At 36.9% G+C, this 27,497-nt stretch overlaps 2 protein-coding genes across 4 annotated transcripts; one reads left to right on the top strand and one right to left on the bottom strand.

Moving 5' to 3' along the window:
• Positions 1-26: 26 nt before the first annotated feature.
• Positions 27-27,497, top strand: Naa15-16 (N-alpha-acetyltransferase 15/16). Of its 2 annotated transcripts, XM_088043977.1 has the most exons (12): positions 27-87; positions 142-209; positions 480-564; positions 613-875; positions 1,861-1,995; positions 2,045-2,767; positions 2,966-3,247; positions 3,299-3,512; positions 25,844-26,037; positions 26,084-26,192; positions 26,240-26,583; positions 26,634-27,497. In XM_088043977.1, the coding sequence occupies exons 2-12, from the start codon at positions 153-155 to the stop codon at positions 26,823-26,825; spliced, it is 2,598 nt and encodes an 865-aa protein (XP_087900103.1). In that variant the 5' UTR covers positions 27-87; positions 142-152; the 3' UTR covers positions 26,826-27,497. The 2 variants fall into 2 exon arrangements, with proteins under 2 accessions (XP_087900103.1, XP_087900102.1); XM_088043976.1 differs by having other exon boundaries at positions 27-209.
• LOC148170179 (uncharacterized) lies at positions 3,731-9,944 on the bottom strand. Of its 2 annotated transcripts, none has more exons than XM_088043657.1 (2): positions 9,821-9,944; positions 3,731-6,811 (listed from the first exon to the last, which is right to left on the bottom strand). In XM_088043657.1, exon 2 carries the CDS (start codon positions 6,809-6,811, stop codon positions 4,097-4,099), a length of 2,715 nt encoding a protein of 904 aa, XP_087899783.1. In that variant the 5' UTR covers positions 9,821-9,944; the 3' UTR covers positions 3,731-4,096. The 2 variants fall into 2 exon arrangements, with proteins under 2 accessions (XP_087899783.1, XP_087899782.1); XM_088043656.1 differs by lacking the exon at positions 9,821-9,944 and adding an exon at positions 6,866-6,999.

Below are 27,497 nucleotides of genomic sequence, written 5' to 3'. Positions count from 1 at the left end.
TGGAAGTTTCCTGTGTTACCGACGAGGCTCGAACCGACATTAGTCACGTGACCACGATCGACATTTGAGGAGGTTTCTGGCCACGAGGTTTTGATTTCTAACAAATTTCATTTAACCGGGTTGTAAAAGTTGACGTTTTAGTGCTAATAAAAATGCCCTCAAGCAATCCACTACCACCGAAAGAAAATGCCTTATTTAAAAGAATTTTGGTTAGTATAACATAGCCTAACAAATCGGGCATATATCAACAAAAATAATGCACAGTAAAATTACTGACTCATTTTGGTAGTGTTGTGCAAAAATCCGGACGGGAACTCGCTGAGAAAGCCGAAGGTGATATAACCTAAAAATGCGTTTTGCAGCTGTCTCCAGGTTCCTAACGTGACTTTTTCTTGCTATTTTTACATTTATTATTCTGCACCAGCAACTCAATTATCCCCCACAGCTTATCCGCCTCGTTAATATTAATCTCTTTGCAGAGATGTTACGAACAGAAGCAATACAAGAATGGGTTAAAATTTGCAAAGCAAATTCTGTCAAATCCCAAATACACAGAACATGGAGGTTAGTTGAAACAATAACTCTTATAGTTTTCTAACCACGGATTTGCAGAGACCCTGGCCATGAAGGGATTGACTTTAAATTGTTTAGGGCGCAAAGAAGAGGCTTACGAGTACGTCCGTCGCGGCTTAAGAAACGATTTGCGTTCACATGTGTGTTGGCATGTTTACGGACTTCTACAAAGATCGGATAAAAAATATGATGAAGCCATCAAGTGTTACCGCAATGCTCTCAAATGGGAGAAGGATAATATGCAGATTCTTAGGGACTTATCTCTGTTACAAATACAAATGCGGGATTTGGAAGGATATAGAGTGAGTAACCACATTCTTGCCAGTGTTTTGTCTCATAACCTTGAAAACTTGTGCAGTTGGGTTTATATTTAACATGCAAATTAGCTTTGGCTGTGATTAAATTAGTCCATACAAGAATACTACTTGTTCTTGGGGCTATTAAAGGCATTACTTGCATTGCATTTGTCGCGTTCATGTCAGGAATTCTTGTAAACCATTAAATCATGAATCTCTTCAACCTTTCTTTACTTATTACTTAAAATATCGAAAATAAACTTAAATTATAGATTTTTGATAACGTTTAATTCATTTTGGTTCAATAAAAACTCATTCCTTTCAATTTGTGGTGTCTTTTAATTTTCACAGAAGGAAAATAGTTGTGTTCCATCTGGGCTTGTTTTAGTTATCTTACTCCAAATATGCAAACAAATCTATTGAAAGAATGCGATAACTAATGCAATGAAACAAACTTAAATATTTATAGTCCTGTATTTGTTGTTAAAACCAAATTAACACCTTTTTACGAATATTTGAACTTTATTATCTTCAACAATGTTAGTGAGGGTAAATCTCATGTTTTTTTCTTTGTATAAAGAACGTTATCGATACGTTCTATAGAGTGTGCAATTTCCAGCAAAAAGAAAATGCCCAACTGCTTGGTACTTACAGACCGTTACGACACCTTGTATAAAAAGTTGTATTTGAAATATCAATTGTTTTTTCCTTTCAATAGAATCTCACAATGATGTGCTAAATTGGCATTTAAAGAAAAACTACATAAGAATGACAACCTTCTCCAAAAAGTAATTTTTATAATAAGGAGTCTAATATTGAATCTTTTTATAGCCTTTTGTTTGCCACTAGTGATTTGTTTTTAATATTAAAACGCGTTAGTTATATTGCTCGCAATCGCAGAAGGTTACGAAAAGCATATCGTTATATTCTCTCAAAAAATCCCTCTCCTTTGAGTCGAGCAGTTAACTAGAATATTTGTCGTTTTTCCCAGGATACACGTTACCAGCTTCTTATGCTTAGACCGACTCAAAGGGCTTCCTGGATAGGTTACGCTATGTCGTTTCATCTGCTGGAGGACTACAAGAATGCTTTAAATATTCTCGATACTTTCTTGGACCAACAACAGGTACTGTGTCCTCATTTCAACGATTAATATAAAATGAAACGTTTTACAGAAAGGGAACAACTACGACTACGAGCACAGTGAGCTGTTACTATATCAAAACCTGGTGATTCAAGAGTCTGGCGATTTGAAAGAGGCCTTGAAACATTTGGAATCCTCCCAAGATCAAATCGTTGACAAACTAACCCTTAAAGAAAATTTAGGTGAACTAAATTTAAAGTTGAAAAATTTCGAAAAAGCCGCTAAATATTTCGAAGAATTGATCCAAAGAAATCCGGAAAACACGATGTACTATAATAAGTTAATCGATGCTAAAAAATTCACAAAGCCTGAAGACATTGTTCCTTTTTACATTGAGTGTTCGGAAAAATATCCGCGAGCTATGCCACCTCGAAGACTGCCGTTAAATTACGCGGTCGGTGAACAGTTTAAAGTTCTTGTCGATAAATATATGAGGAAGGCACTGTCGAAGGGTGTACCTCCTCTTTTCGTCGATTTACGTTCGTTGTATACGGATAAGAGTAAAGTGGAGATTATCGAAAGTTTGATGTTACAATATACGGATGCTTTAAAGAAAGTGGGGAAGTACAGTGAAGCTGAAGTTAATAACGGACCGAAAGAACCGGCTTCGGCTTTGTTGTGGGTTTACTATTTTTTGGCTCAACATCACGACTTCTTGAATCAGACGGAAAAGGCTGTGAACTATATTGATGCCGCCATCGAACACACACCTACGCTCATCGAGCTCTTTGTTACCAAAGGAAGAATCTACAAGGTAATATAAACTTTTATTTACAAAGAAATAATGTCGGCAAGTTGTTATACCATAAAACTGCACTTTTGGTTGCATATGCTTATCTTTTATTTTTGATTTTCTTGAAAAATACAATATACAATATGACGGGCAAATTATGGGGAAAATCTTTTTGTATTTCCGCGGCCAATTGCCTTTGACCCTCGAAACCAATTTCAGCACGCCGGCGATCCCCAAGAGGCGTACAAGTGGCTGGACGAGGCACAGGCCCTGGATACCGCCGATCGCTACATCAATTCCAAATGCGCCAAATATATGCTCAGGGCAAATCGAGTCAAAGAAGCGGAGGATACATGTGCCAAGTTTACAAGGGAAGGCGTGTCAGCCATGGAGAATCTTAACGAAATGCAGTGCATGTGGTTCGAGACGGAATGTGCGTTGGCTTACCAGCGTCTTGGGAAATACGGAGAAGCTCTTAAGAAATGTCACGAAACGGATAGGGTAAATACCAAGAGGTGTAATAGATTCATGTTCTTAATGTGACCTTTGTAGCATTTCTCGGAAATCATTGAGGATCAATTTGATTTTCATACTTATTGTATGAGAAAAATGACGTTGAGATCGTATGTTGGGCTTCTGCGGTTGGAGGACGTTCTCAGGGGACATCCTTTTTATTTCAAAGCAGCCAAATGTGCCATTGAAGTATATCTACATCTTTTTGATGATCCACTGAAGGACGAGAGCGCCGAGCAGGAACTCAATACTGGTGAGTTACGAAATTTCAGAACTCATGTTAACGTCAACTAAATTTGGTTCATTTAAACTCTCCTGCTATCTAACAAATTAATCAAATGCGAGGCTTAATTAACTAACAAACGGCTGATTAATCAAACAATGGGTGGGAACTTAAAATTGGTTTGAACAATGTTTAAGTTACGAGAGCAGGTCGTAACAAGATTTACGAGTATATAAAAAAGGTCGAAGTATTTATATAGCGTTTTATTATTAAAAAATTATAATAATTTAACAAAAGTTGCCTAATGTTTGTATGACCTAACATTCTAACAATACAATAATTTATCACTTCGATATACTAGAATCTTTACAAATAAATTAAATGTTAACTCATACAAGATAGCGCTTCTAAATTTCGCACCGCTACATTTTTTTGGTGAGAATAACAATTTGCTCAGTGTTCAAGAAATCACTCAAAACAACTACACATTTCAGATTTTGAGTACGTTGGCGTTACACGATCACAGACCAATTAAAATAGGCACTAAATTAAAGATAGGAATCGCCAATGTAACTCACAGCTCAAGTAAAGTCACTACTTTGAATTACACCACTTCACCTCTCTTTATTTCGTCGTATTCTTGGTGCATTCGGTTGAGAGTAGTAATAACCGGCGCCTTGATCCCGACTTTGAGCTAATTGTGGGGTGAGAAAATAAAAGTGCGCGCCGTCATCCCCTGGTAATTGATATGAAATGAAGGATCCTGGTTGTCCTTCAGCGGTGGGAACAGGGACGCCTTTCACAATTTCAGCTCCTTGATTCTTTTGACGCGTTTCCTGCGTGTATTGAGTGGGTTTAGGGGAGTATTTCACCACTTGAGGGTAGTTTACACGTTGTTGGTTCGGATTGATTGGCACGAATTCTGCATCAGGGTTGATGGTTGGACGAGGAGGTAAATAATTGACAGCCACGTCGCCTTCCAAGTTGATTGGTTTTTGTTGTTGGTACTGCTGAGGTCGGCGCTGCTTTGGTGCTTGTACTGACTGAGCAACTTGAGGAATCGGGGTTGTTGCACTTTGTAATTTCTGCCCAAATGTTGTGAAGTAATTTCGGGTGTTTTCATCGAAGAAGCCTTCATCTGGTTTCGTGTAGAATCCTTGGTACACTGGGTTTGGGGTGACTTCAAAGGCGTATTGACTAATGGGTTTCGGTGTTGCAATGTTCTTGTTTTTCTCGTCGATATTGTCTTCGTACTCGTAGTCGGGTCGAGGACTTTTGTAGTATTTTGAGGCCACTGGTCTTTCGGTGGTGACTTGGTAATAGTTTGGCGATGGGGTGTTTTGATAAGTTGGAGTTTCAGTTGGTAGGATTTCGATCGCGGGTTGTATCTGAACGCTGTACTTCGGCAACGGTCTAAATCTGTCTTGTGGGTTTTGATTTTGGGGTGTCTGAGGCTGTCGGTAGTTCACAGCTTCGAAACTAAATTGGTAGACCGGTTTGGGAGAGTACGTCGCTCGATAACTTGGTCTTGACGTTGTGTAGTACTGATGGATTTGTTTCTGCAATCGTGCAATGTGAAAACTGAAACTGTCTGTTTTCGGCGTTTGCACGAAACGATAACGAGGTCTTTGTGTGTTGTAAGGACGACTGGACACATAAATGTACTTTTGTTGTTGCACAGGTGTTGAAGGATTTTGTTGTTTCGGTGGAATGTAGTACTCTTTCGGAATGTTGTAAAACGGTTTTCTCGTAGTTACTTCCTTAACCGGTTGTTCCTCATAGTAATAGTACTGAGCGGGTGATTTCGTTGTAGGTTTAGTCCTTCGCGTATTCGACACACTGAGATATTTATCCGGAGCATGAGTTATCGAATTCGATTCAATGTCATTGGACGTGGTGTAGTACACCTTCAACGGCACTTGTGTCGTACTCACTACCGAATTAGGACGCGATGGTGGTTTGTACACACCCGAAACGTCGTTCTCGTACACGTATACTTTCGGTGGTTCCGACGGTTTAACCGGTCTGAGGATGGTAACAGCAGGAGGTCGTGTTTTCTGTGTTCTCTGCGGCGGTGTTCTATTTTTGGTAACTTGCGGTCTCACTGATAAAACTGTCACAACTTTCGGAGGAGTCGTCGTCACCACAGGCTTCAATTCGTTGTTGATTTCTATCGGTATATGCACTGGAAGAATCCTGACTGGTTTCTTCACAACTTTGTCGATCAGTACGGAAGTTGGCGGTAGTTCCGTGGTGGTCGGATGGATCTGTGGCAAAGGCGTCGTTGTTGTTTTGACTCTTTGTCTGCTCGGTTTCCTTGTCGTTGATCTCGAGGTGGTTTCTTCCAATGGCGCGAAGAAATTCGGTGGTGGCGGTAAGATGATTCCTGGGACCAAAGGCCCAGCGGGTACCGCCGATGAGTTATCCTTTGGGTAATAAAAACTGTAGGGTGGAGGATAATAGATCGAAGGGTCGTCTTCGTCGAACGGTTCGGTTAGGTTTGGAGGGGGAAGAATTGCGGCGCCGGGGGGTAAAGAAGCGAAAAATGGAGGTAAGGTACCGTTCAAATTGAAAGGGGGGAACGGCGCCCCCGGAAGGTACTCCCCCGAAGGGAACGAAGGTATTGGGAGCGAACCTTGCCCGGAAGTAGCGTTGGGCGGATAGGGATAGAGGGGCGGGAGGTACGGACTCGGGTCGAAGCCCTCGGGGGGAGGTACGGCAAAGCCTGTTTGCTCGAACGTGCCATTAATCGTTCGCGAAGAATTTGTGCCCAAGATTTGCAGCGGCCCGTCGTCGGTAAGTTGGACTGGAAATGGCGGCGGCACTTTCGGATGTGCTGGAATTTTCACTTGGCGAAGAGGAGCTTTGTAGTCATCGATAGCCGGCCAAGTCGTTGCGGAGTTGTCGGCCTTATCATCGTGAGGTGGATAAGTACCACCTTTGAGGACGAGGAGGTGGTTTTCAGCTAACCAAATATCGTTCTTTGTTAAACCACCCAAGTTGTTGATGTTGTCTTTAGGTACTTCCGGATTGTGGTCGTAACTGAGTACACCCGGTCGTTTCGAAGGCTTCGCGAAGAGTTCTTTTTGTATGAGGCCATATTTTCCATCAGCCACTTGTTGGGATAAGGTTTTCTTCTCTTCCTCCTCTCCTTTTTGTGTTTTCTTGTTTTTTGAACCGCTTGCTAGGGCTTCGAGTAATTCTGAATCCCCGGAATCTGGATGAATTTTAATATGGCCACCGACTAATCTGTGAAGTTTTCGTCCTTCAGTTGCTGAACTTGCTAGGACCCAAACTGCTAGCATGAACGATAGAAGCCACCAGGACATCTGGAATAAAACAACAACAATAAATGAACAGAATTTCAAACACGGATTAACCACCATTATTTAACGTGTCGAAACATGCGAATACGTGTGGTTAGACTCGTAATGACTCTTCATTTGCGATTATCGTAATTTAATTTGTCGGAGCAAACACTACTGCTGCTGGTTCAATGAAAGTAAAACCAGAAATGACTTGAGGCTACGGTGAACGGGAAACTTCAGATTTGCTGGGTGTCTATTTGGTTTTATTGAACCTTCAACGCGGAGATAGTTATTGTGGTTTTGTGCTCTGGCCTTGTCATCGAGACGCCGGTAGGTGTGGTTGGAAAATGAACGCGGAAAACAGAGAGAAAGGACTAACTATTGTGTTATGACTATAATAATGGTGTTTAAGAACAAGAATTAAAGAAAGCGTGATTTTCGTTTAGTCCAATTAACGAACGCAACCAAACTGTCAAAAACTCGACTAATTCTAACGAATTCAAGCCACAACAAACAATATAGTGAGAGGAAAACTCGTGTTGTAACGGTTACGGTCGGCGACATTTTTCTGCACACGTACTCTGCTTGCTCCTAATAACAATGTTGGTTGTTCTAGATTCGCAATTTCTTCGGGTATTTGTTAAAATTCAAGAAAGTGAAATTTGAGCGTATGATGCAAGTACAAGCTCTTGTTTCTGTCTGCATGATGATTGATTTTTACTTATAATTGGGTTACAACACGCAATTCAATCTGAATTTAAATGGAAAAATGTTACGCCCTAGTAAACATATTGAATTATGTTTTTTATGGTAAAGCAAGGGGGTTATTTATGATGTAATCTCTAGGAAGTAAGGCATAATAATAGCTGCACTTATTAATTAATTACTGAGGTAAAGCGTAACGGGGAATCAAACCGAAAAGGAATTTGTGAAACTTGTTTGCATTGCACCGACAGCATTTTCGCGAAGATTCACTGTTATGTCATAATCGGTGAAAAAGCGAAGGACAAGGATGCCGCGGCAAATATCACATAGAACCGGCTTAGTTTATTTCCGCACATCATTTGCATAAATCGCTGCACTCTGCTTTTATTTGTTTACATTTCGTATTTCTGGTTGTCGTAATTTAGACACGTTGCACGTTGTGTCATTATGCATTGTTTGACCTGCAATGTTCATTTCTGTTTTTTGCACCGAAAATAGTGCTTTTCCGGTACAAGTATGACAATGTCACGTGGACTTTCGATGTTCAAGAACCAATTCACAAGAACTGACAAGTGTTATTGTCGTACATACATGTCCTCGGTTGTAACAATACGCCCGACTTCACAACAATGGAGACTTAATCGCGTTATTGCATAAAATTTCTAAAATACGCACTTGCCTAAATGTTTTATTGCGATACAATTTGGTGAAGTCGAAGGTAAAACTTTGGAATGTGTTATTATAATATGTGAAGGCGTGGTATTTTTTTATGGTGCCGGAAAGATTGACAGTCAGCATGTGTTGATAAAGCTGACGGATAGGTGCCACAACAAACATGTAATTACATAAAAAAGTGAGAATCGGAGGGTATTAAGTCATTACTATGCATGGTCTAAAGCAATTAATCACGTTCTATTAACATGCAATCTCTTCCAATTTTGGAGATGTGTAATGGAAATGGAAGTAATGGAAGGTGTGGGTTGTAAAGGCTAAGGACAGATCATTCTTCACTTTGTCAATGGGAAAATGCGAATGAATTGGTGCGAGGAACGTTTAAATTTACATTTTGAGGTGTTTGTTAAGTATTGGTGGAAAAGGTTATTCATTACTGTTGAAACATCACAATTACCATACAATGGTGAAGTAAGGGACTGATGAAAGTTTACTTTAAGATTACGCTTACATTCGAAGGCGCCAATTCTAAAATATTTGTCATTTCATTACCGAGAATATTACAAATCTATTAACGCAGTGTACAAGGTGCAAGGACCAATTGCCGCAATCTTTGCATTAAACTGTCATTAATTACAGATCCTTGGGAATTTTTGTCAGATCAGCTTCTTTATTCTTTACGAGACATTTTCCCAGATCCTAAATCCCCAAATGTAGGTCAGTTTCATTAAAATATGCACCATAATTCCTTAATTAAGCGTCTAATAAGTATTGTGGAACAAACAGGTGAAGGTTCCGAGGTGTTTTACCATCTTCTGACCAATTACGGTTGAAAGTAACTGAACAAATTTGAATAGTTTTGGTGCTCGGAGAAAATGAACATCTGCGTAATGACAATTAAATAACAACATTGAACTTGGAAAAAACATCTGTCGAGTAAATGCTTTCTTCGCAGAGGTTAATCAAACCGTATCGTTCGAAATCGATTTCTTTTAATCGTAGTGTTGTAACGTTAAAGGACAAAGCTTTGTTTTCGTGTTTCACGTGAAAAATGTCAAGCTGTTTTATTATCTGATTAGAGTATTGTGATGAAATTTGCAAGGACAGTTTTCGTCCCGGCCTTTTTAATCAAGCGACACAATGTGTAAATTAACGAGAATTTATAGTTATTGACTGACCTTTACTTTTTTTCCGGCATTTTTATCTTTTTTTGAATGTATAAATTAAACTGGGGCAAGGGTGGTCTCGTTTGGGCCAAACCAGTTTAAAGCCCTCGTCTGGTGTTTGGTTAGATCTCGAGTTCGCATCATTAATATTAATATTTTAACCTTTGAGGCATCGTTTAGCTAATTAAATCGCCAAGTTTAAGCAACACGTTGTTATTGTTATAATGTCGAAACGAAATTGTTGATATTTTAAAGATGCACTTTATCTGAAGATGTTTCTTCCCGTCTAATAGCTAAAATTCTACCATCTCTGGCTGTATTATTAACATTTGCATTTGCACAATAGGTTAGGCAAATTATTGTATATTGAACATGAGGAGCGTAGGTTTTTTAGTCCCGATTTCGTGGGCGTCTTTACAAAATTTTTTTTTTTTGGTCGAAGGATCTGTTGTGTCAAGGTGTGTTTATTTTCCTTTTTTTCCCTTACATTTTATTATCTGGTGTACGACTTTGCATCCAAAAAGTTGTAACTCCTGTTGCACTGGACACAAATCACTTCATTCACCAAAGTTTACATAGCGCTTCGTGTAGCGTAGTTCGGCCGGCGTGGCTATACTGAAATGCATTGTTTCACCGGAGCGCCAGATTTCCGTACCGCGGACTCCGGTGCTTTCGGGTGGGGACATCGTCGTAGTCATCTAGTTTAACGTGACCCGACAAGGACGCAGTTTTATCGGGTTTTCCTATCACCCGGATTTAGGAATTGATTGCAATAAGGTAATGAAAAATTCCAGAAATGTACCCATCTATGGTATGAGGCTTGTGTTATGCATAATTTATGAGAGGTCTGTCATTCATCATTGTGGCATCGTCTTCTTAAGGATGCTTGAAGAAATATTAGTCAAAGTGTAAATTATGTTGTCATGCATTCAAAGCACAAGATTGGAAGGGAGGGTGGAAGAATTTGGCCAAGGATCGGGAGAATGTCGGATTAAGATAATTAAATTTATGGTCATAATGAAACCGCCACAGGCTTTATTAAGATTTTATTGTCCGGTATATTGCAGTCTCTTTTTAGTTCTGCTTATTTTAGTTTGTTTGAATTATATATCTATCACACAACTGACATCGTTTAATATGTTTACCTTTATTGGAGCGAAATTATGCTAAATCTGGGAAAGCAAAATAAATTGATTATTAATAAATTTATAAGCATCAATTTTGGAACCAACAAACATCTGCCCTGATTGACACTAATTATAAAGGAACAATAATACAAAATTAGCTGCTGAATCAATAGAAAGGATCGGAGATATTTAAATATTTACTGCTAATTGGAAACCGTACAATTATTTCGGTAATGCACGTTCAAATTAGTCTGTTGAGCATAAGAAATCTCATTAAACTATTTTTTGTTCATTCTGTAGCATTCCGCTACCGAGTCTAAATCATTAGAGAATAAGTAGGAATAGAGGTGAAGCGCAAATTATCTGCCATTAAAAAGTTTTGGAGAAAAAAATCGGGAAGAAGGAGAAAGCGTTTATGTTTAATAACTATTGTTTTTCTTTAATCTGAAGTTTTTCTAAATACAAAATTAATCTGTCCATACAACCCTACTTTTTCTTTCTAATTAGAGAAAACCGAGTTCTTAATACGTCGTGGAGAAATTTGTAACCTAATGCTGCTCGTTGTTTCTATAAACTCCGATAATAATCTACTTTTTCTTAGGACAAGAAACGAACTTGCATGTTTAATATGTTACGCAACATCAGAGCTTGGTTTTTTACTTAAGATAAAATAAAAAGTTGTGGGTTGTCGGTGTACTTTTACGAGAAAATTAAACATCCGTGGGACAGGAAGGAACATTGTGGGCCATAATTTTTGTCATGATAATCATACAGTGCGTTTGGAATCAAAAGATTTTATTATAGCCCTCCGTTGACAAGCGGAATTCCCTCATTTTTTTTCCACGTAAGAAAGGAGCAATTCAATTTCATTTTTCTTTCAGCTACTGTTTCTATACCAAGTGATATAAGCTATATTAATTATATAATTCCCTCGAGTGCTGTTCATTATATTGTAATTAATGTTGCGGATACACGACATAGTGTGTTCATAAACTGTTGCTGTTGTGTTGGTAATTACATTGAAAATTCCGCGTGCCCGCTGGGTGTACTCCAATAATGCGCCCTCGACTCATTTCCATCAGCAATCATTATATAACACTGATATCGCAATTTTAACGTGAAACACTCTGAAAATTCAATTAATAGCATCATCTTCTTGAACTGAAAGTGCAAAATCTGCTCACGCTTATCCAATTGTTTAACATGCTTTCTGTGGTTATTAGAAATGAAGATTGTGGGTTTTATGTCAACGTATAAGCCTGACTCACGTTTACAGAAGACAAGTAAGAGAAGCAAGCGTGGTGACTTATCCAATTTCAACACCCATCATATGTGATTGGTGCCTTGACCTTGCCCATTACCATTTTCGCTGGTGCGAGTTTCATAAATGTTAGGAATAATGCTACATTGATTGATCAAGATCAGAATTTCAGTGATCTTAATTGTTAAACGGAAAAGGTCGTTGCAAACAATACCAACAGCATTTCTTCTATTAAATTGTACGACCTCGCCCACCTTAAAACAAACGAATTCTTTTGCCGACGCAACTGCCAAAAAAACAATCCTTAATTGGATTTGAAATTCACACATAGGAAGAATTCTAATTGTAAAGTGTCAATTAAGTCATGTAACTCCTGCAGCAGCTCAGGGATTTTCAAATTGTCGGCCTCGTTTCTCTTGATTTTGTGTATTCTTGTAATTACGTTTATTGAAAGTTGGTTTTTAATGTCATTGTAATAAATTATATTTTTGTTTCAGGTAAGTCACGATGTTGTCAATTTCTCTAAGCCAGACGTTTCAAGGTAAGTATTTTTATTTAATGTCGTTCCGTTTGTTTAAAATCCAATTATTTTTATAGTTGTAGTGTGGACAGATGTTTTTTTTTTAATGTATTTTTAATTATGTCGTTGGAGCACGAGATGACAGACTTTGAGGGTTAAGTGCCGTTTCACCGCGATTAAGAAGGTTTAATCGTTAAATTTCTTGTTCGAATTTTGATGTTAGACTTTCAAAAACCGGAAATTTTCGAAATCCACATTGATTTATCGATTATGAAATTTTGAGCCGTTTTATCTTAACAAAATGCATTTTCTTTTACTATCTAGGCCAGGTCAATAATTCGACAGTTTTGATCTTCCAAGCGCAATATTTATTTATTTTGTTCATTGTTACGTCCCCGAGTTGAGTAATTGCTGTGTGATCTTCACAATTCAGAGATTCTCCTTGTATTCCAACGTTATTTTCGTTTCCAATTATTGCGTTTATCCAACTATTGAAGAATCAACACTCATATTAACATTTCGTGATGCAATCAATTACATTACATTGCCAATATCTACCGCGTTGCATGTATTTACTGTCCACAAAAGTAGATAATTTAATAGTTAAATCGTGTACCTTTCGTTGGTGGCTTAATTAAAGATAAGTATTTCAATTGTTGAATTAAAAAGGGAAAAGTTGGCCTTCAAGACGTGCGCTATTGTGAATCTGGTAATCCAAATGAAAAGTGATGATTTTCACTTTTTTATGTTTTTTCATGTGCGTCGGAACAATGTGTGTACCCATATTCCTGAGAATTTCCAACAATGCTTTTATTCTAAGAAAAATGCTTTAATTAAGCAAGGTCACACGGCTCTAATTAATTCATTCGCAGTAACTAACTAAGTAAACAAAGCCCAATTGGGTCAGTAAGTCGAATATCATCATCAATGAGCGAGAATTTTCATAAAACGCCACTTCGGTACTGAGAGAAAGAACTGAATTTCTAATACTTTCCCCTTAAATTAGTGATTTTGTTCTGGTTTTGGTGGTACTTTTTCAAGTGTTAAACAGCGGCACTCCCGTTACTGATAAAAGCAATTAAACGCCGGGAAAGGAACGCCTAACAGAAGTAATAGTAAATCAGAGCTAGTTGAAGGGCACGTCTGGTTTTATTTGCAGGAAAAAAAACGCACCATTATTGATAATTTATTTGTTTCATAACTAAGTTCAAGGTTAGTATGTGGAGTACGGCGACTCAGCGTGAAAATGTGTAGAAAGTGGATTTGAATTGTGTAAATCTACACCAAGGGCAAAAAAAAGAAAGATAAAGTTGGAACCATCAAAGAGAAAGCGGGCGTCCAGTGTCCGGTGTTTTATTTAAATTCACCGTGTACAATTAACTTTGTATATCCAAGCCATATTTTACTTTAGCGACCAAGATCTAGTATCATATATTATAACTTATAACATAACACTCAACTTTCGTTTTCCAATTCTTTCACAGGTGTACTTTGGTGATGTCACACCGTTGACATTAACGTGACTAGAAGGAATGATCTTCGGTCACGATATAATGATGACCTAAAATAACCTTTAACGTCTTTTCAAGATCATCAACGTTCGTGCTGAAGATGCACCTTTCTCATTCTCACCTTTTTGCTGCCGATTAAAGATCCTTCGTGTTGTTATTAATTTTTTTAAATATAGGCCGGAGATTAGAGAGAAAATGTGCTGAAATTCAGGGGTTTGGTTCCTGACCTAGCACTCAAATCTCCGACAAAAAACGCAATAAATGTTAAGATATGTGCATACATGTCAGGGTGTTTTTGTTATTAGATTGCATGAGCTTGCAGAAAGAATGCGGAAATGGGTACGTGGACGAGATCCAGCTAGAGTGTCCTTGTTTCATCAGTTCATCACCATAAACTCTTAGTCGACGCATTGTTATGGAGAGATATCCCCACGGAATAAATTTACGGGAGAATTACAATTTTTAATTAGTTGGGTACTGTATTGTCTTTGCTTGAACAGCCAATTGGTTACGATGATGGCTTTGTTTGTTGTCAATAAAAATGTCGTTGGAAGTAAGAGGTTTTTCCAAACAGGACTTTTGTTTTTCCAATTACTGGTTCTTTTATTTGACAGGCATTATGTGTTCAGTGAACTTTTTCGATTTCATATCTGTGATGACTAAGATTCCTCGGGTTTTTCAGACTTCTTCTGTAAATTTCTTCAGGTGTTGTAAGAGGTTTTGGGCACTATTAATTAAATTTGATGTATATCTAGTTTTGTGTCAATTTTAATTGCGTCTACTATTCTTGATTTAATCACAAAATTGTCATTTTTCTAAATTTAGTTTTCATTTTCTTTTCTATTCTGTTTTCCGACTCACTTCTTAAATCAGAAGCTGTCGATACTAACTGATTGTTAAGTCCTTCAAACAGCTAATTTGCTTCAATTTTTACTGCGTCTAGTGTCCTTTCACAGGTCCGGAGCCATAATTTTTGCCACAAATAATAACATGCTTCTGCAGTATTATATAAAAAGCTTATTCACGATTGACATTTCTCGTGAAAACTGCATTTTATACCGAAGATTTAAGTGCAACGTTGAAACGATCCGTGGCATTTCTTCAAACACAAATGACTGAAATGATGGCTGTAAAGGTGAAAACAGAAACTTGATTAAAATACACCCAGAGAATGTCGTAAAAGCTATAAAATGTGATATTTTTAAGGCGTTAAACATCAACACCAACGCGTTAAAACATCAAACGCCGTTGCTACGAAGAACTTAGATGTTGTGCTTTTTGAAAGTCTACAAAAACTTGATATTGGACTTGATAATCCGGAATCTATTGTGACCGTACCGTTGATTTACCACGCTTGAAAAAGAAAAACCACCAAGCTTACACGGTTGAGGTATCTTGGCGTAACTGGAATAGTAAAAACGATTTGCCAAAATTCTCATGTCACTCACCAGGATGGGTTACAGTTAGCATTCTTCAGAAAAACTGCTCACGTTTTGTGATTTTGCAACAGTTTTGTCATTGTTGCACCCACAATTTTGCCATACAATAACCAATGATTTTAGTTAACTGGTTATATAACACAATTAAGATAATGAATAGAGAATTGTTGTAAATTTTTCAATACGTCAAAATGTTGGGAATTTCAGCCTTCGCCTGTTTTCCAGAGGGATTATCAGTACAAAGATGATATAAAATGATTGTTACTGTGTAATTATGCGAAAGGAATTGCGCCTGTTCTCGGAAACATTGTATTGTAATTAAACGTTACGTTAAGTAATAATTCATAGACGTTACGTTAAAAATGAAAAGTAAAGTTCATCCATCGAGATGGAACGTACGCAAAGTGCGATAAGTGTAAAGAAATTCAATGATTTGGAAATTTGTACTTTAAATTTCACGGCTACGAGTCCTGCGGTGTGAACAACCCATCATTTACACCCAATAATTAAAACGTGCAGACATGAAAATTCGTTACTTTTGGAAGAACATCGCGGCGATGTTGCATAACGATTGTATTAAAAGTAATGTTTATTATTCACGAGCAACGTTTCATTTACACAATTTTTAAGGATTATGAACGAGATATGCTGCCCACCATTTCCGTTAACGCACGTTGGTAAATAATAAATTATTGTAAAATACTCTCTACTCTTCTTGGTACACTTCACACCGTCAACAATGAGAATCATATTCAATGAATTTCCTCTCTATGCATCATTTTGCTTCATGGAAATGGGTGCTCTATGCTGTATTGTTTGACAACAGTGAAAGATGCAAATGGACTTATCCACAGACTTTCTTTGTCAATGACGGTGTGAAAAAGCGTAACTGTATTGCTTTGACCGTGTTAAATCATATTTACCAGAAACGCACCGGATTTCCGAAAAAATGAAATGAGTAAACAGAATTTAACGGTGTTGGAACTTTTTCTTTGGCTTGCTTAAGAAGGGAAATAAATCAAGATAAACGAAGACGAATGTGCTCGTAAAATTGGGTGTGAGTTTGCGAAGTGGCGTCGAAAAAAAATTAGCATGCAGGTCATGGAAATTCAAATCTAAATGGTTGTCATAAAATGTAGAACGTACTTCGTAAATATGTGCTCATTTGCGTTGAACAGAAGTGAAATGAAAAGACATTTTTACCACATTCTTAAAATCGTGTTTCTTTTAATTTTTGGGATTTATAATTTGAATCTTGAGGAAGATAACCGCGCATAAGAAAGTACCTTTTCGCTTCGCCTCACTAACCTCATCTCAGCAATAAGCATTGATCAAAAGCAGCCTCAAATTACATTAATAACGCCATTAATCTCACTGTAAAATCTTCAAAACGCACACCATTTCATGCTCACAACATATTTTTATCTCGTACTTATTATCTGATGACGCCATCCCTCTTGCAATAGACGAAAGCACACGTTAAGAAAAACTGCATCGATTGTGTAACCATTATAATTTATGATAATGATAACCTGGCTGTGATCGATTTCGTTTAAAAAAATATAACAAAAGCACCTTCTAGCTTATGAATAGTTACGTAACCGAATTCTTAGCAGTCCACATTCACAATCATCGATATTTTATTGATTCCGATACAGTTGAAAAATGGAGCAATTCGATACACTGCCGAAGGCGAGGGCCGTACCGCTCGATCGTCGACAGCAAAAGTGAACTTTCGCCTGCGTCATAATTCCGGACAACCCGGAGGCTACATTTGGTCGCCCACCACACTGCTGAAAAATGAAAGAGCGAGCGAAACGAGCGGCACGCGCCAATTGCTGCTCGTGACTTGCCAAGGTCGGAGAGCTTTTCACTCTAATAGGCAAATAAAATTTGGTCGACAATGTAATTTTTAATGATGCTGTTGTGTCAGAGGTGTTTTATCCAAATTTTTCGGACCTGACGTTATTAAAATTCCGACTAATTCGGTTATTAGCCAGTCCGGTCCATTACAACATTGTTTTAGCACAAATTAAGGCGCAGGTGTTTTAGTCCTACCCTTGACATGTCAAAAATTTGATTTTATCCTTTTTTATAACAATCGAAGTGTTCCAATTTAATGTCTTTATTTAGTCATGTTTCTTCATAGTAATTTGGTATGATAAAATTGTATCAATGTTTTGCAACAAACTCGACAAATCGTGACCTCTTACTAACTGCTGTCCACGAAACTCAAGTCTAAAGCTTGACCATGTCGTGGTTAAACGAGCACATTATCGTTATGAAAGAACTAAACTGTTCTGTTATCTTTTAATAGATCTCAAAAACGAGGGTGTTCAAATAAATAATTCATAGGCAGCAGCTAAGAAATTGAAAATGGTGAAGAATACACAATCGATTGCGAATTGTATTAATCAATAGAGAAAATGCAAGATTTTCTAATGACTCTGTTTCACATGATCAGGCCCAATTGTAATTAATTTAATAACCAGTTGAATTAATTAATTTTCACAGATGTGAAACTCGACGTGTCGTACCTGTTCCACCTCAATTCGTTTGTTGCAAAATTCACCGGAAAGAACGTCAATTTTTATTTCTCTATTAAATTGATAATTAGATAGGAAAAACTAGTCACCAAAAATTCACTCCCAAGGAAGCGGAAACTCGTCATGTGTAAAATCAATTTTTCCGACGGAATTGGCTGTAATCATGGAAAAGCGAAAACTGGGCGTATAAATCCACATTATCTGAGTTGATAATTGCACTTATGATGATGATAATTAATGTTTGCTATTGACATGTTTTTAGTCATTTGATGGTGAAACTTCACAGCTGACTGATTGATATGTTAATGCGCGGTTTAATATTAATCAATGTAGAAAAATGAAAAATAATAAGCGGCGAAGTAAAGAAAATACTTTCAATTTCCATGAGAACGGAGTATTCGGTCCATTACCACAACCGTCTAGTAGGCTTTCTGGTTTATTCCATGTTGGCAGCATTGGATGAATTATTTTGTTTTTTTAATGATTTCTCAGCAGGTGGCTGCTATAAAAAATGAAACAATGATAAATGCCTGTGACATAATTGTCAGTTACAATACAAATGTCAAAGTCATTCGCATTTTAGTAGCCTGGATACAATTGTTATGTAAGAGCCCTCAAAGGTGTGTAAAATCTTACATATTAATTGCACATTTTTACATATTTTTAATTACAGTGAACGTTACAATTAAAAGTGTAATAGTTAAATTTTCCTTATGTAACTTCGCTTGTCTTCGGCATAAATAAAGAACAGCAGAGGGTGTGCTGCATTAAAAAAAAGCTCACATAAATTCCACCATGCAAATGCAAGTTACATAATAAAATCACTTTTCGAAAACGAAGGTAAATCGGAGCATTTCGTCATTTTTATTTCTTATTGATGAGTGATTGATGTTGGAAAGTTTACTTAACAATACCGATCGTCTTGATAATGAGAACGGGCAGAGTGAGTCGTTTTTGGCGATATGATGCAACGAGGCGAAAACTCGCCTCCAGGGCTCTGGTACTTCACATTGCAGCAATTAGGATAAACACCAGGAAACTCATCAATGTCAGGTTCAGGTGAAAATCAATGATTTAATGTCATTAACGCCTGTCCTGTAACACCTGTTCTTTGTCCATTCGCTATGACCATAAATCGCATAATTAACCTACATTGCCATGATGGGCGTACGATTGTTCGAGTAAGGAAAAGATTTCTATAACGTGAGGGCGTGGCAATTCTGTGCCCCTTGTGTCACTGGAGTAAAAGGTGCTAAGCGCAACGGAATGGATAAATCAGGTTAAATGTCAAGAGAATTGTTGGTGAAATAAGAAGTATGTTGAATTTGTGGTCGACCCCAAGGTTGAAGTTGATGGTTCAGTTCGGAACTGAGGCGACTACAGCAAAGGTGTAGGCATTGTATTATTTAAGTACCACTTATTAACATGTGTTTATTTTGCAAGTTTTTGAACCAGGGGAAAGTTCTTTTGCATTACTGTTATAAAGAAATGATATGTTTCTAGGATTTAATTGATTTGCCTTGAATTCCAGCTTTGTACCAACCAAGTCACATTTAAACTTAATTGTGCTATAATTACAGTGAATTAGCATAACTTTTCTTTGCGCTTTTACAAAGTTCTGATATTAAATTTGACTTTGAGGTTTTTAATAACATTCTTTATCAGTATCGCTGCCGTTTTCCCACATTAGGAGAATTTATCGATGTCAGATTTCACGGACAGCACTCCATCATGAAGATTTGCATGTTAATTAATTAGTGTGACGTTTCAGTGTTATCATTTTTAAGTCTTTCTTTGCGCTTATTACTTAATTAGTAGTTTCGTTTACTTGCTGTGATGTCCAATCATTTTAATTATACGCCTCCTCTAAGAATTTCTTAATGACATTATGTAAAATTGGCAATTTTCTTATAATGACATAAAGACCGGTTACAACTTCCACTGATCACTTGTAAATTTCCTCCAATCAGAAAATTACAGTTAAGCTCACATTAGCACCACCTTAAATTACAAAACATTGATCTTAATCTCGCGCTTCTGAAGCGTATCCTTTACACTTTTACATAACATTTCATTATTGTCCGTTTGTTACCCAATTAAGTGAAGAAAAGGTGGCAAAGCATTCCGATAAATACTTGAAAGTGCGGTATCTTTAAAGGTCGCTTCATACGGCGCCCGCAGATTTAAAATGGGCCGCTGAAGGTGTGGTCTTTCCGATTGCATTGCAAGCACAATCCAAGGTCTGGCAAATCAGTGTGAAAATTAATATATGCCTTGTGGTACCATAATAGCCCATAGTGGAAAACCTTCCTCCAGATTTTTACACACATTCAGGTCAACACTAGCGGCTACTACAAGTTAATTAATTCCGTTTAACAAAGTGTTCGTTTCTTGAGCTCACGTTGAAATTTCCTGAACGCGTGGTAACTAAAAAGAACTTAATTGATGGTGGTTCAGGAAATACGTAACAGTTGAATTTGGCCACAGTCAATTAAAGAGAGCCGACGTCGCCGTAATTTAAATTAATTTCTAGATATTTTGTGATTGAGCTAATTTTCTTTTCCGCGTTGGTGATTTAATTTGGAGCCTTATTAGGGATATCGTGGAGTTTCTGTTACAGTAATTGGAGAGATAATCGAGGCGGACTTTTTCATTGATTTCTTGGCCGGGTTCCGGCTTCATTTGACAGGCGAATGTATGCAATTATGTTGGAAAAAAAATCGGAGCAGTTATCTGGACAAACCACATAATATGCTGCTTTACTTTGCATATCATCGTAGATTTTTTAATTTCTACTTCGGTCCTCATGTCATAAAGTATTCAGATATTATTGAATTCTCAAGTTTACCAAAAAGAACTCGTTTGCATATTCTGCAATAAGATATTTTCAGAATTCTTTTCATTTTCAATTTATCAGTGGAAATATTTTTCCCATGCAAATACGGATTTTCAAGCACAATTACTCTGGCATTCCACATCAAAACGTTTTATCCAACTATTTTTATTACGTATTAATGATTTTTTCTTTTCAATTCTTCGCATGTCTGCATAAACACCAATGAAATCATCAAAATAGTAAATAAAACAGAGAGGCCTACAAAAGGAAATCCAGTCAAAAATTTTGCAATAAACTCATACAAGTTTAATAACGTTATAACTCCTTGATCCGATTTCTTAAGGACGTTTTAATCCAATTAGGCTTTATTAAGCGATTCCGTGTAGAATTACAAATTACAAAGAAAAATTTAGGCTATGCCCGGCGGCAATTCCCCAATTCCCCGGTCGACAGTTACGGATTACGCTAATTTCTCATGGGTCTCTTAAAAATTCTATCACGCGTGGCGGTTGCTCGGACCACATACTAATCAGTTTACAAGAAGAAGAAGTGAACAGTTTCCTCGAGATGTTTAATCTATTTGGATTGTTCCGGTTAAGTGGTACCAAAAGTGAAAAATGCAGCATTTCTTAATAAAAATTTGAAGTCATTTCCTGTAAAACACTTCAAAGTGTGATTATTGCAACTCTTTCCCTTTCTAAAAAATGCGATTTCATTTCGAGTAATAATGCGATATTAATCCTGTCTTATTAGCAGTACCATGACCATGCAATTTCAATACATTATTCCCGTGTTTGTCTTATCTTAATCGAACTTTTTCGGAAAATCTTTGTCAACTAATCAATTAGGAGTGAAAGTCGGATTTCCAAAGCTTTCTAACGGACGGAAGGAAGCTTCACGAAAAACCTCAACTCGTAGCAAATTAAATAACGCGCATGTGACAAATCGCGATAGTTTTTATCAAGAGCAAAATATGGTTTCACAAGAATCGATTGATATTAAAGCAAGTTACGCTTTCTTGTAATTACAATTTTACGCGAAACGACGTAAACCTTGGTAACCTTCACCGAAACATTCCTCCGCAATAAATTAGTTAGCAAATATTTCGTCCTTTTCTGCTGGATTTCAGGAACAGTCGGAAACATGCATGTTGCATGCCAATGTGGAGAAACTGTTGCACTTTATAGTTAGAACGCCTCATAAAGCGACAAAATATTCCAATTATTTAGGTAAAGCGACATTTACTAAACAGTACGGCACGATTTTAGTACCGTACCACGCCTAGACCAGTCTACGACCATGCACTCTACCCCTGATTGGGTTTAAATTGCTTCATAACTGGTAAAGCAGCACAAATAGCTTAATTAAAAAATCCCAATTTCTCAACTTTACCTCCCGTTGGGACTATTTTCCTATCCACGCGACTAATGGAAGTGAAAGGATCAATGCACCTGTTAATAAAAAGGTACAGAACTGGAGAGTGTAGATCAACAATTTTCGCTATTTCATTTACCAAAAGGTTGGAGATTACTACAGTTTTTAAATTCGAGGAAAAACGACTTCGCAGTTGATTTATGGAAGGAAACGGAAGTCGGTGACGGAAATTGATGGATTTATTGGTAGGGAAATTAGTCTGATGGGTTCATCGAGTGGTAGTTCGTGGATGAAAAATTCGGAATCGGAGCGGTTTCTTTCAGGAAATGTTTCGAAACTTGGTTTAGAGCGGATTGTTTGCTTGTTTTTGATTTGTTAAGATTCATTCGATTCTTTGTTTTTTTGAAACCGCATCTTTCCGTTTGTCCTAGTTCCGGAGACATCGAGCTTCAAAATACTGGGCTTTTAAACAATTCACACGTTTCTGAAGTTTGGTAGCAATCAGTTGCTTCTATTTGAATCATTTATTGTCCCAGGAAAATTCTAAAAAGAGATTTAGTCTACTAGAAAAAATAAGCGAGATGTCGATATCGGAAGGTTGGCATAGTTTTAGTCATGAATTTTCGCGAAAATTTGCAAATTTCGACTTTTGAAAAATCTAAGAACTATTTGTTATGTAAAAAATCGCGAGAAGAACGATGCCGCGAACCGCATCTTAATATCTGTAATAGTTTTCGAGATATTGAGCAGGAATTGTTTTAAACCTTAAAAAATTTGGCCTTCTGGCCACAACCCAAAAATTCAAACGGCCATAACTCAGTTATTTGTTGACGAAAATTAAAAATTCTTAAAGCTTTGGATTCAGCGTGAAATTCTGCGTAAAGTGAGCTAAAATTTGTTTAATTTGTTTAATAAATAAACGAGGCATTGGCCAAAAACTGTTTAGAAGATGTCTTTTTGGGGTGATTTTCAATCACTGTTTTCAAGGTGAAAACGACGTTTATTACCTTTGTGTTATACGTAAATCGAAAGAAGAGCTCAAGATTTATCTACTGGCCAAATTTCAGATTGATCGGACAAATAGTTTAGGATTTATGGCCAATATTAAAAAAATTGAAAAATTTTCATCGATTGAGTCGGAATTTTTTTTCGCGAAAAATCGACTATCGAATTTCGAGCCTTTGATAACATTTTCTAACGTAAAATGAGCCGAGAAAAACAATGGCACAAACCGCATCTCGATATCTCTAATAGTTTCCGAGATGTTTAACTTTAAAAATTACGAAAAATGAGGAAAAATGAAAATCAACTTTCCGAAACTTTGATCGGCCCTAACTCAGTTATCTGTTGTCGGATCTGAATTTAAATCCCAGATTTGAAATCTGTGTAAAATTCTGCATACACTGATGTATAATAACTTAAGTTTACTTTAAAAAATTAGCGAGATATCGATAACAGAAATCTGGCCATAGTTTTAGTCATGAATTTTCGCGAAAATTTGCAAATTTCAACTGTACAAAAATCAAAGAACTATTTCTTATGTAAAAAATCGCGAGAAAAACGATGGCGCAAACCGCATCTCAATATCAGAAATAGTTTCCGAGATGTCGAGCACGAATTGTTTTGAACCTTCAAAAATTTGGCCCTCTGGCGACAACCCAAAAATTCAAACGGCCATAGCTCGGTTATTTGTTGACAAAAATTGAAAATTCTCATGTTTTTGGATTCAGCGTGAAATTCTGCGTAAAATGAGACCCAAATTTGTTAAGTTTGCTTAATAAATAAACGAGGTATTAGCCAAAAACTGTTTTGGAAACATCATTTTAAGGTGATTTTCAATCAATGTTTTCAAAATGAAAACGACGTTTAATAGCATTGAATTATACATCAGTTGAAAGAGGAGCTCAAAATCTAGCAACCGACCAAATTTAAGATCGATCCGACAAATAGTTTCCGAGTTATGGCCAAAAATAAAAAAAATGAAAAATTTTCATCGATTGAGTCGGAATTTTTTTTCCCGAAAAATCGAGTATCGAATTTTGGACTTTTAATAACATTTTCTAACGTAAAATGAAACGAGAAAAAGAATGGCGCAAACCGCATCTCAATATCTCAAATAGTTTCCGAGATATTTAACTTTAAAAATTACGAAAAATGAGGAAAAATGAAAATCAACTTTCCGAAACTTTGATCGACCATAACTCAGTTATTTGTTGTCGGACCTGAATTTGAATCCCAGATTTGGAATCTGCGGAAAATTCTGCGTTACACTGATGTATAATAACTCAAGTTTACTCGAAAAAATAAGCGAGATGTCGATATCAGAAGTTTGGCATAGTTTTAGTCATGAATTTTCGCGAAAATTTGGAAATTTTTTCGGTTTTAGATTCAGCGTGACATTCTGCGTAAAATGGGCCGAAGAAAGGTTTCACAAATAAACAAGACATTGACCAAAAACTGTTTTGAAGAGATCTTTTGGGGTGATTCAATAATTGTTTTTGAGGTAAAAAATACGTTTAATACCTTTGAGTTATGCATCAATCGAAAGAGCAGCTCGAAATCTATCAACTGGCCAAATTTGAGATCCATCGATCAAATAGTTTTCGAGTGGCGGCCAAAAAACGAAAAATTGAAAAATTTTCATCGATTGAGTCGAAATTTTTTTTCGCGAAAAATCGACTAACAAATTTTGGCCATTTGACGGTGAATTCTAAATAAAAACAGCGCGAGAAAAACGATGGCGCAAATCGTTTCTTTTTATCTGTTGTAGTTTCAAAGAAATTGAGAAAACTTTGACAAGAAATTTTATTTCATTGACCAGAAGGCAAAAAATTATGATTCTTTTACCCCTTGGAGTCAGGAAAATGGAATTCGAAATTATGTCTGATATGAAGCACCTTTTTGATACTTTAGGGTCAAAATATCAATTGATAATCAAAAACATAAAGGTTTGCACGCTCCTTGCGACAGGCTGCAAAGTCAAACTGGAGAAACAGGGCTACCAACCCATTTCAAATTCCAAAGTCTAGTAGTAGAGGCATTGTTTATCTCCTCAAACATTAATAATTCATTAACAAAGAGAATGGAGCGAGTGTTAACATAATCGAAACTATTTACGAATCTCATTCAATTGAACCTTTCTCTTACAATTTTCGCATGGCTCACGAATTACAAATAAATTCTTCTAAAGTGATAAAACGGAATACATAACTAGACCGAAAAGAAAGCGGAAGCGACCTCAGGGCCGGATTATGTAAATTATAGCGATTAAAAAAATATACATAAACTTCACCACCCACGAAAATCTCGAAATTATTGCTTTGGAGCCGCGAGCGATGAAAAATTCACATTGATTGCTTTTAATATGGTTATCTCAAGGGTTTAAGGTGACGTTAAAACCATATTTTATGTTGGAACGTGCCATAAAGTTGTACTTATTTTATTGTTTTAGATACGTTTAATGTTTTCTTTCATGATGATGGCCGCAAGCAACAAATTTTGATAACCATGTTTTGATACGTTTGTAGTGTAAATAATCGTCCGTAATGAGAAATTGGTGTGATGCAATTCCAAGAAATGCGGTTGCTGAACCTTTTCCCTTTTACTCGAATAGCGGTACACCTTAACCCGATTATGATTGATATCAGACATGATTCGTTGATTTTTTTGTTCACCACAGGTGCCCTAGGTGACAAAATGCAAAATATTTGATTTATCGCAAAGTCGATTAACCTTCGAAATGTAATTCTTTCTAACGTGAAAGAGGGAAGTAAAGTGCTCGAAACAATCGTTATTACGAAAAACCATTTCGCTTTACAAATTTCGCAAAATTGTCGTGATCAACCAACGCCAATCTCTGAACTAAGGTTGTTAACGATCATTCTTTGTTCTTTCAGAGAACTTGGCGCCGTCAGAACTGAAAAAATTGCGGAACAAACAGAGGAAAGCTCGTAGGAAGGCAGAACAAGAGAGTGCTCAAGCTAGAGAAGCGCAAGTGAAAAGAGACCATCATCATAAGTCACGGCAGCAAGGTGACGTCGAAGCTGACGCTCCTCAGTTAGATGAATTAATTCCCGACAAACTTGCAAGGGTGTGTATGAAAAACGTGACTATTTTGCATTATCGATTTATTACAGGCAGAAGATCCTCTCGAACAAGCCATCAAGTTCCTTCAGCCTCTTCAGACACTAGCAAAGAATAGAATAGAGACTCATTTAATGGCGTTCGAGGTTTATTATAGGAAAAGTAAGTTCGTTCTACTTAATGAAGAGGTGTTAATAGAATTGTTGCAGGAAAAGTCCTATTGATGCTGCAATCTTTGAAAAGAGCACATCAAGTGGCACCACAGAATCCAAAGCTACATTGTTGCCTGATAAGGTTTTACGAAGTCATCAACCAAAACAAAGGCTCTTGGGATCCTTCTGTTGAACAAGTCGTAACTCAAGAGACCTCGGTTTTGTTTAATGGAAAAGACGCCAAACAGCTCAACAAAGAATTTCTAGAAAGTAACTCCCATAGTTTAGAAGCCGTACTTGAGTGCTGTCGGATGATGTACTATCTGGATAATAAAACCCAAAGCACTGCTCTCAGCCTCGTTACCAATCTCGACAATAAATACGAGGATATTACTCTACAAGTGAGTATGGTTTTTAGATAAAGTAGTGTATGTAACTTGTGTTTTTGCAGAATTGCGTTGAAGTGACGGAAGCTTTAGGAAGAGGTGACATCGGCAATTGCGAAGCTCAATTAGAAGAATACATAAAGAAATGCCATAAAAGATTCCCATTTGCAGCGGCTTTCAGACCGGCTTCGACGACAACAACTCCCAGTGAAAGCAATCATGTGTCTCAAGATCAGGACAACTGCAACAGCAACTGATGACCATTGAAGCTACAATTACAAAATTGCAGGGAATTAACCGGTGTCTTAAGTGTGCGAGTGGTGACTCTGTCTCCGGTTACAAGTGTTTTAATGAAATTGTCACATAATAGGTTGTTGATTTTTTGTGGTATGTCGTACCTCAGGACTGCTAACTAATAAATTGTTTTATTATGTTTTATTTACAAATTTTGCTTTTTTCTTCGTATACTTTCTTTAGCTTGGACTTGTTGTGAATTTATTTATTTTCCGAAATTGGTTTTGTTTTAGGTGTATTTTAATTTTTGACATTGTTTTTATTACGATCGTTACACACCTTGCGGTACTTTGTATCTAAACAGAATTTCAATGACTGCTTTGGTGATAAGACTTTTTAGGAAACCGTTTGTACCGTTGGGTTTTTTACTTGTGTGTTTCTATAGTGAAATTATCGAATAATTGAAATTTGGAATCGCACAATGATACGTTGCAAAGGCCACTGATTTACAATCAAAACTTTAATATCAAACTTTCACTGTTCCACCTGTATAATTGTACGATTCCACTTTTAGGCGTAATATCATATTCACAACATTAAGTTTGTAGATACCCATTGCTCGTATTGAAATCATTCAATACCATAATTCATAATTATTGTAAATTTTGGTTAATAAAAAATACTTAATACTTGTA

This window comes from Gnatocerus cornutus, chromosome 8 (genome assembly GCF_029298725.1).
Source record: "Gnatocerus cornutus isolate USDA-ARS CGAHR chromosome 8, icGnaCorn1.1, whole genome shotgun sequence".
Classification (NCBI taxonomy): Eukaryota; Metazoa; Arthropoda; class Insecta; order Coleoptera; family Tenebrionidae; genus Gnatocerus; species Gnatocerus cornutus.
Note: the sequence above shows the minus strand (reverse complement) of the source record. Positions and strands in the feature narration are given on the sequence as shown.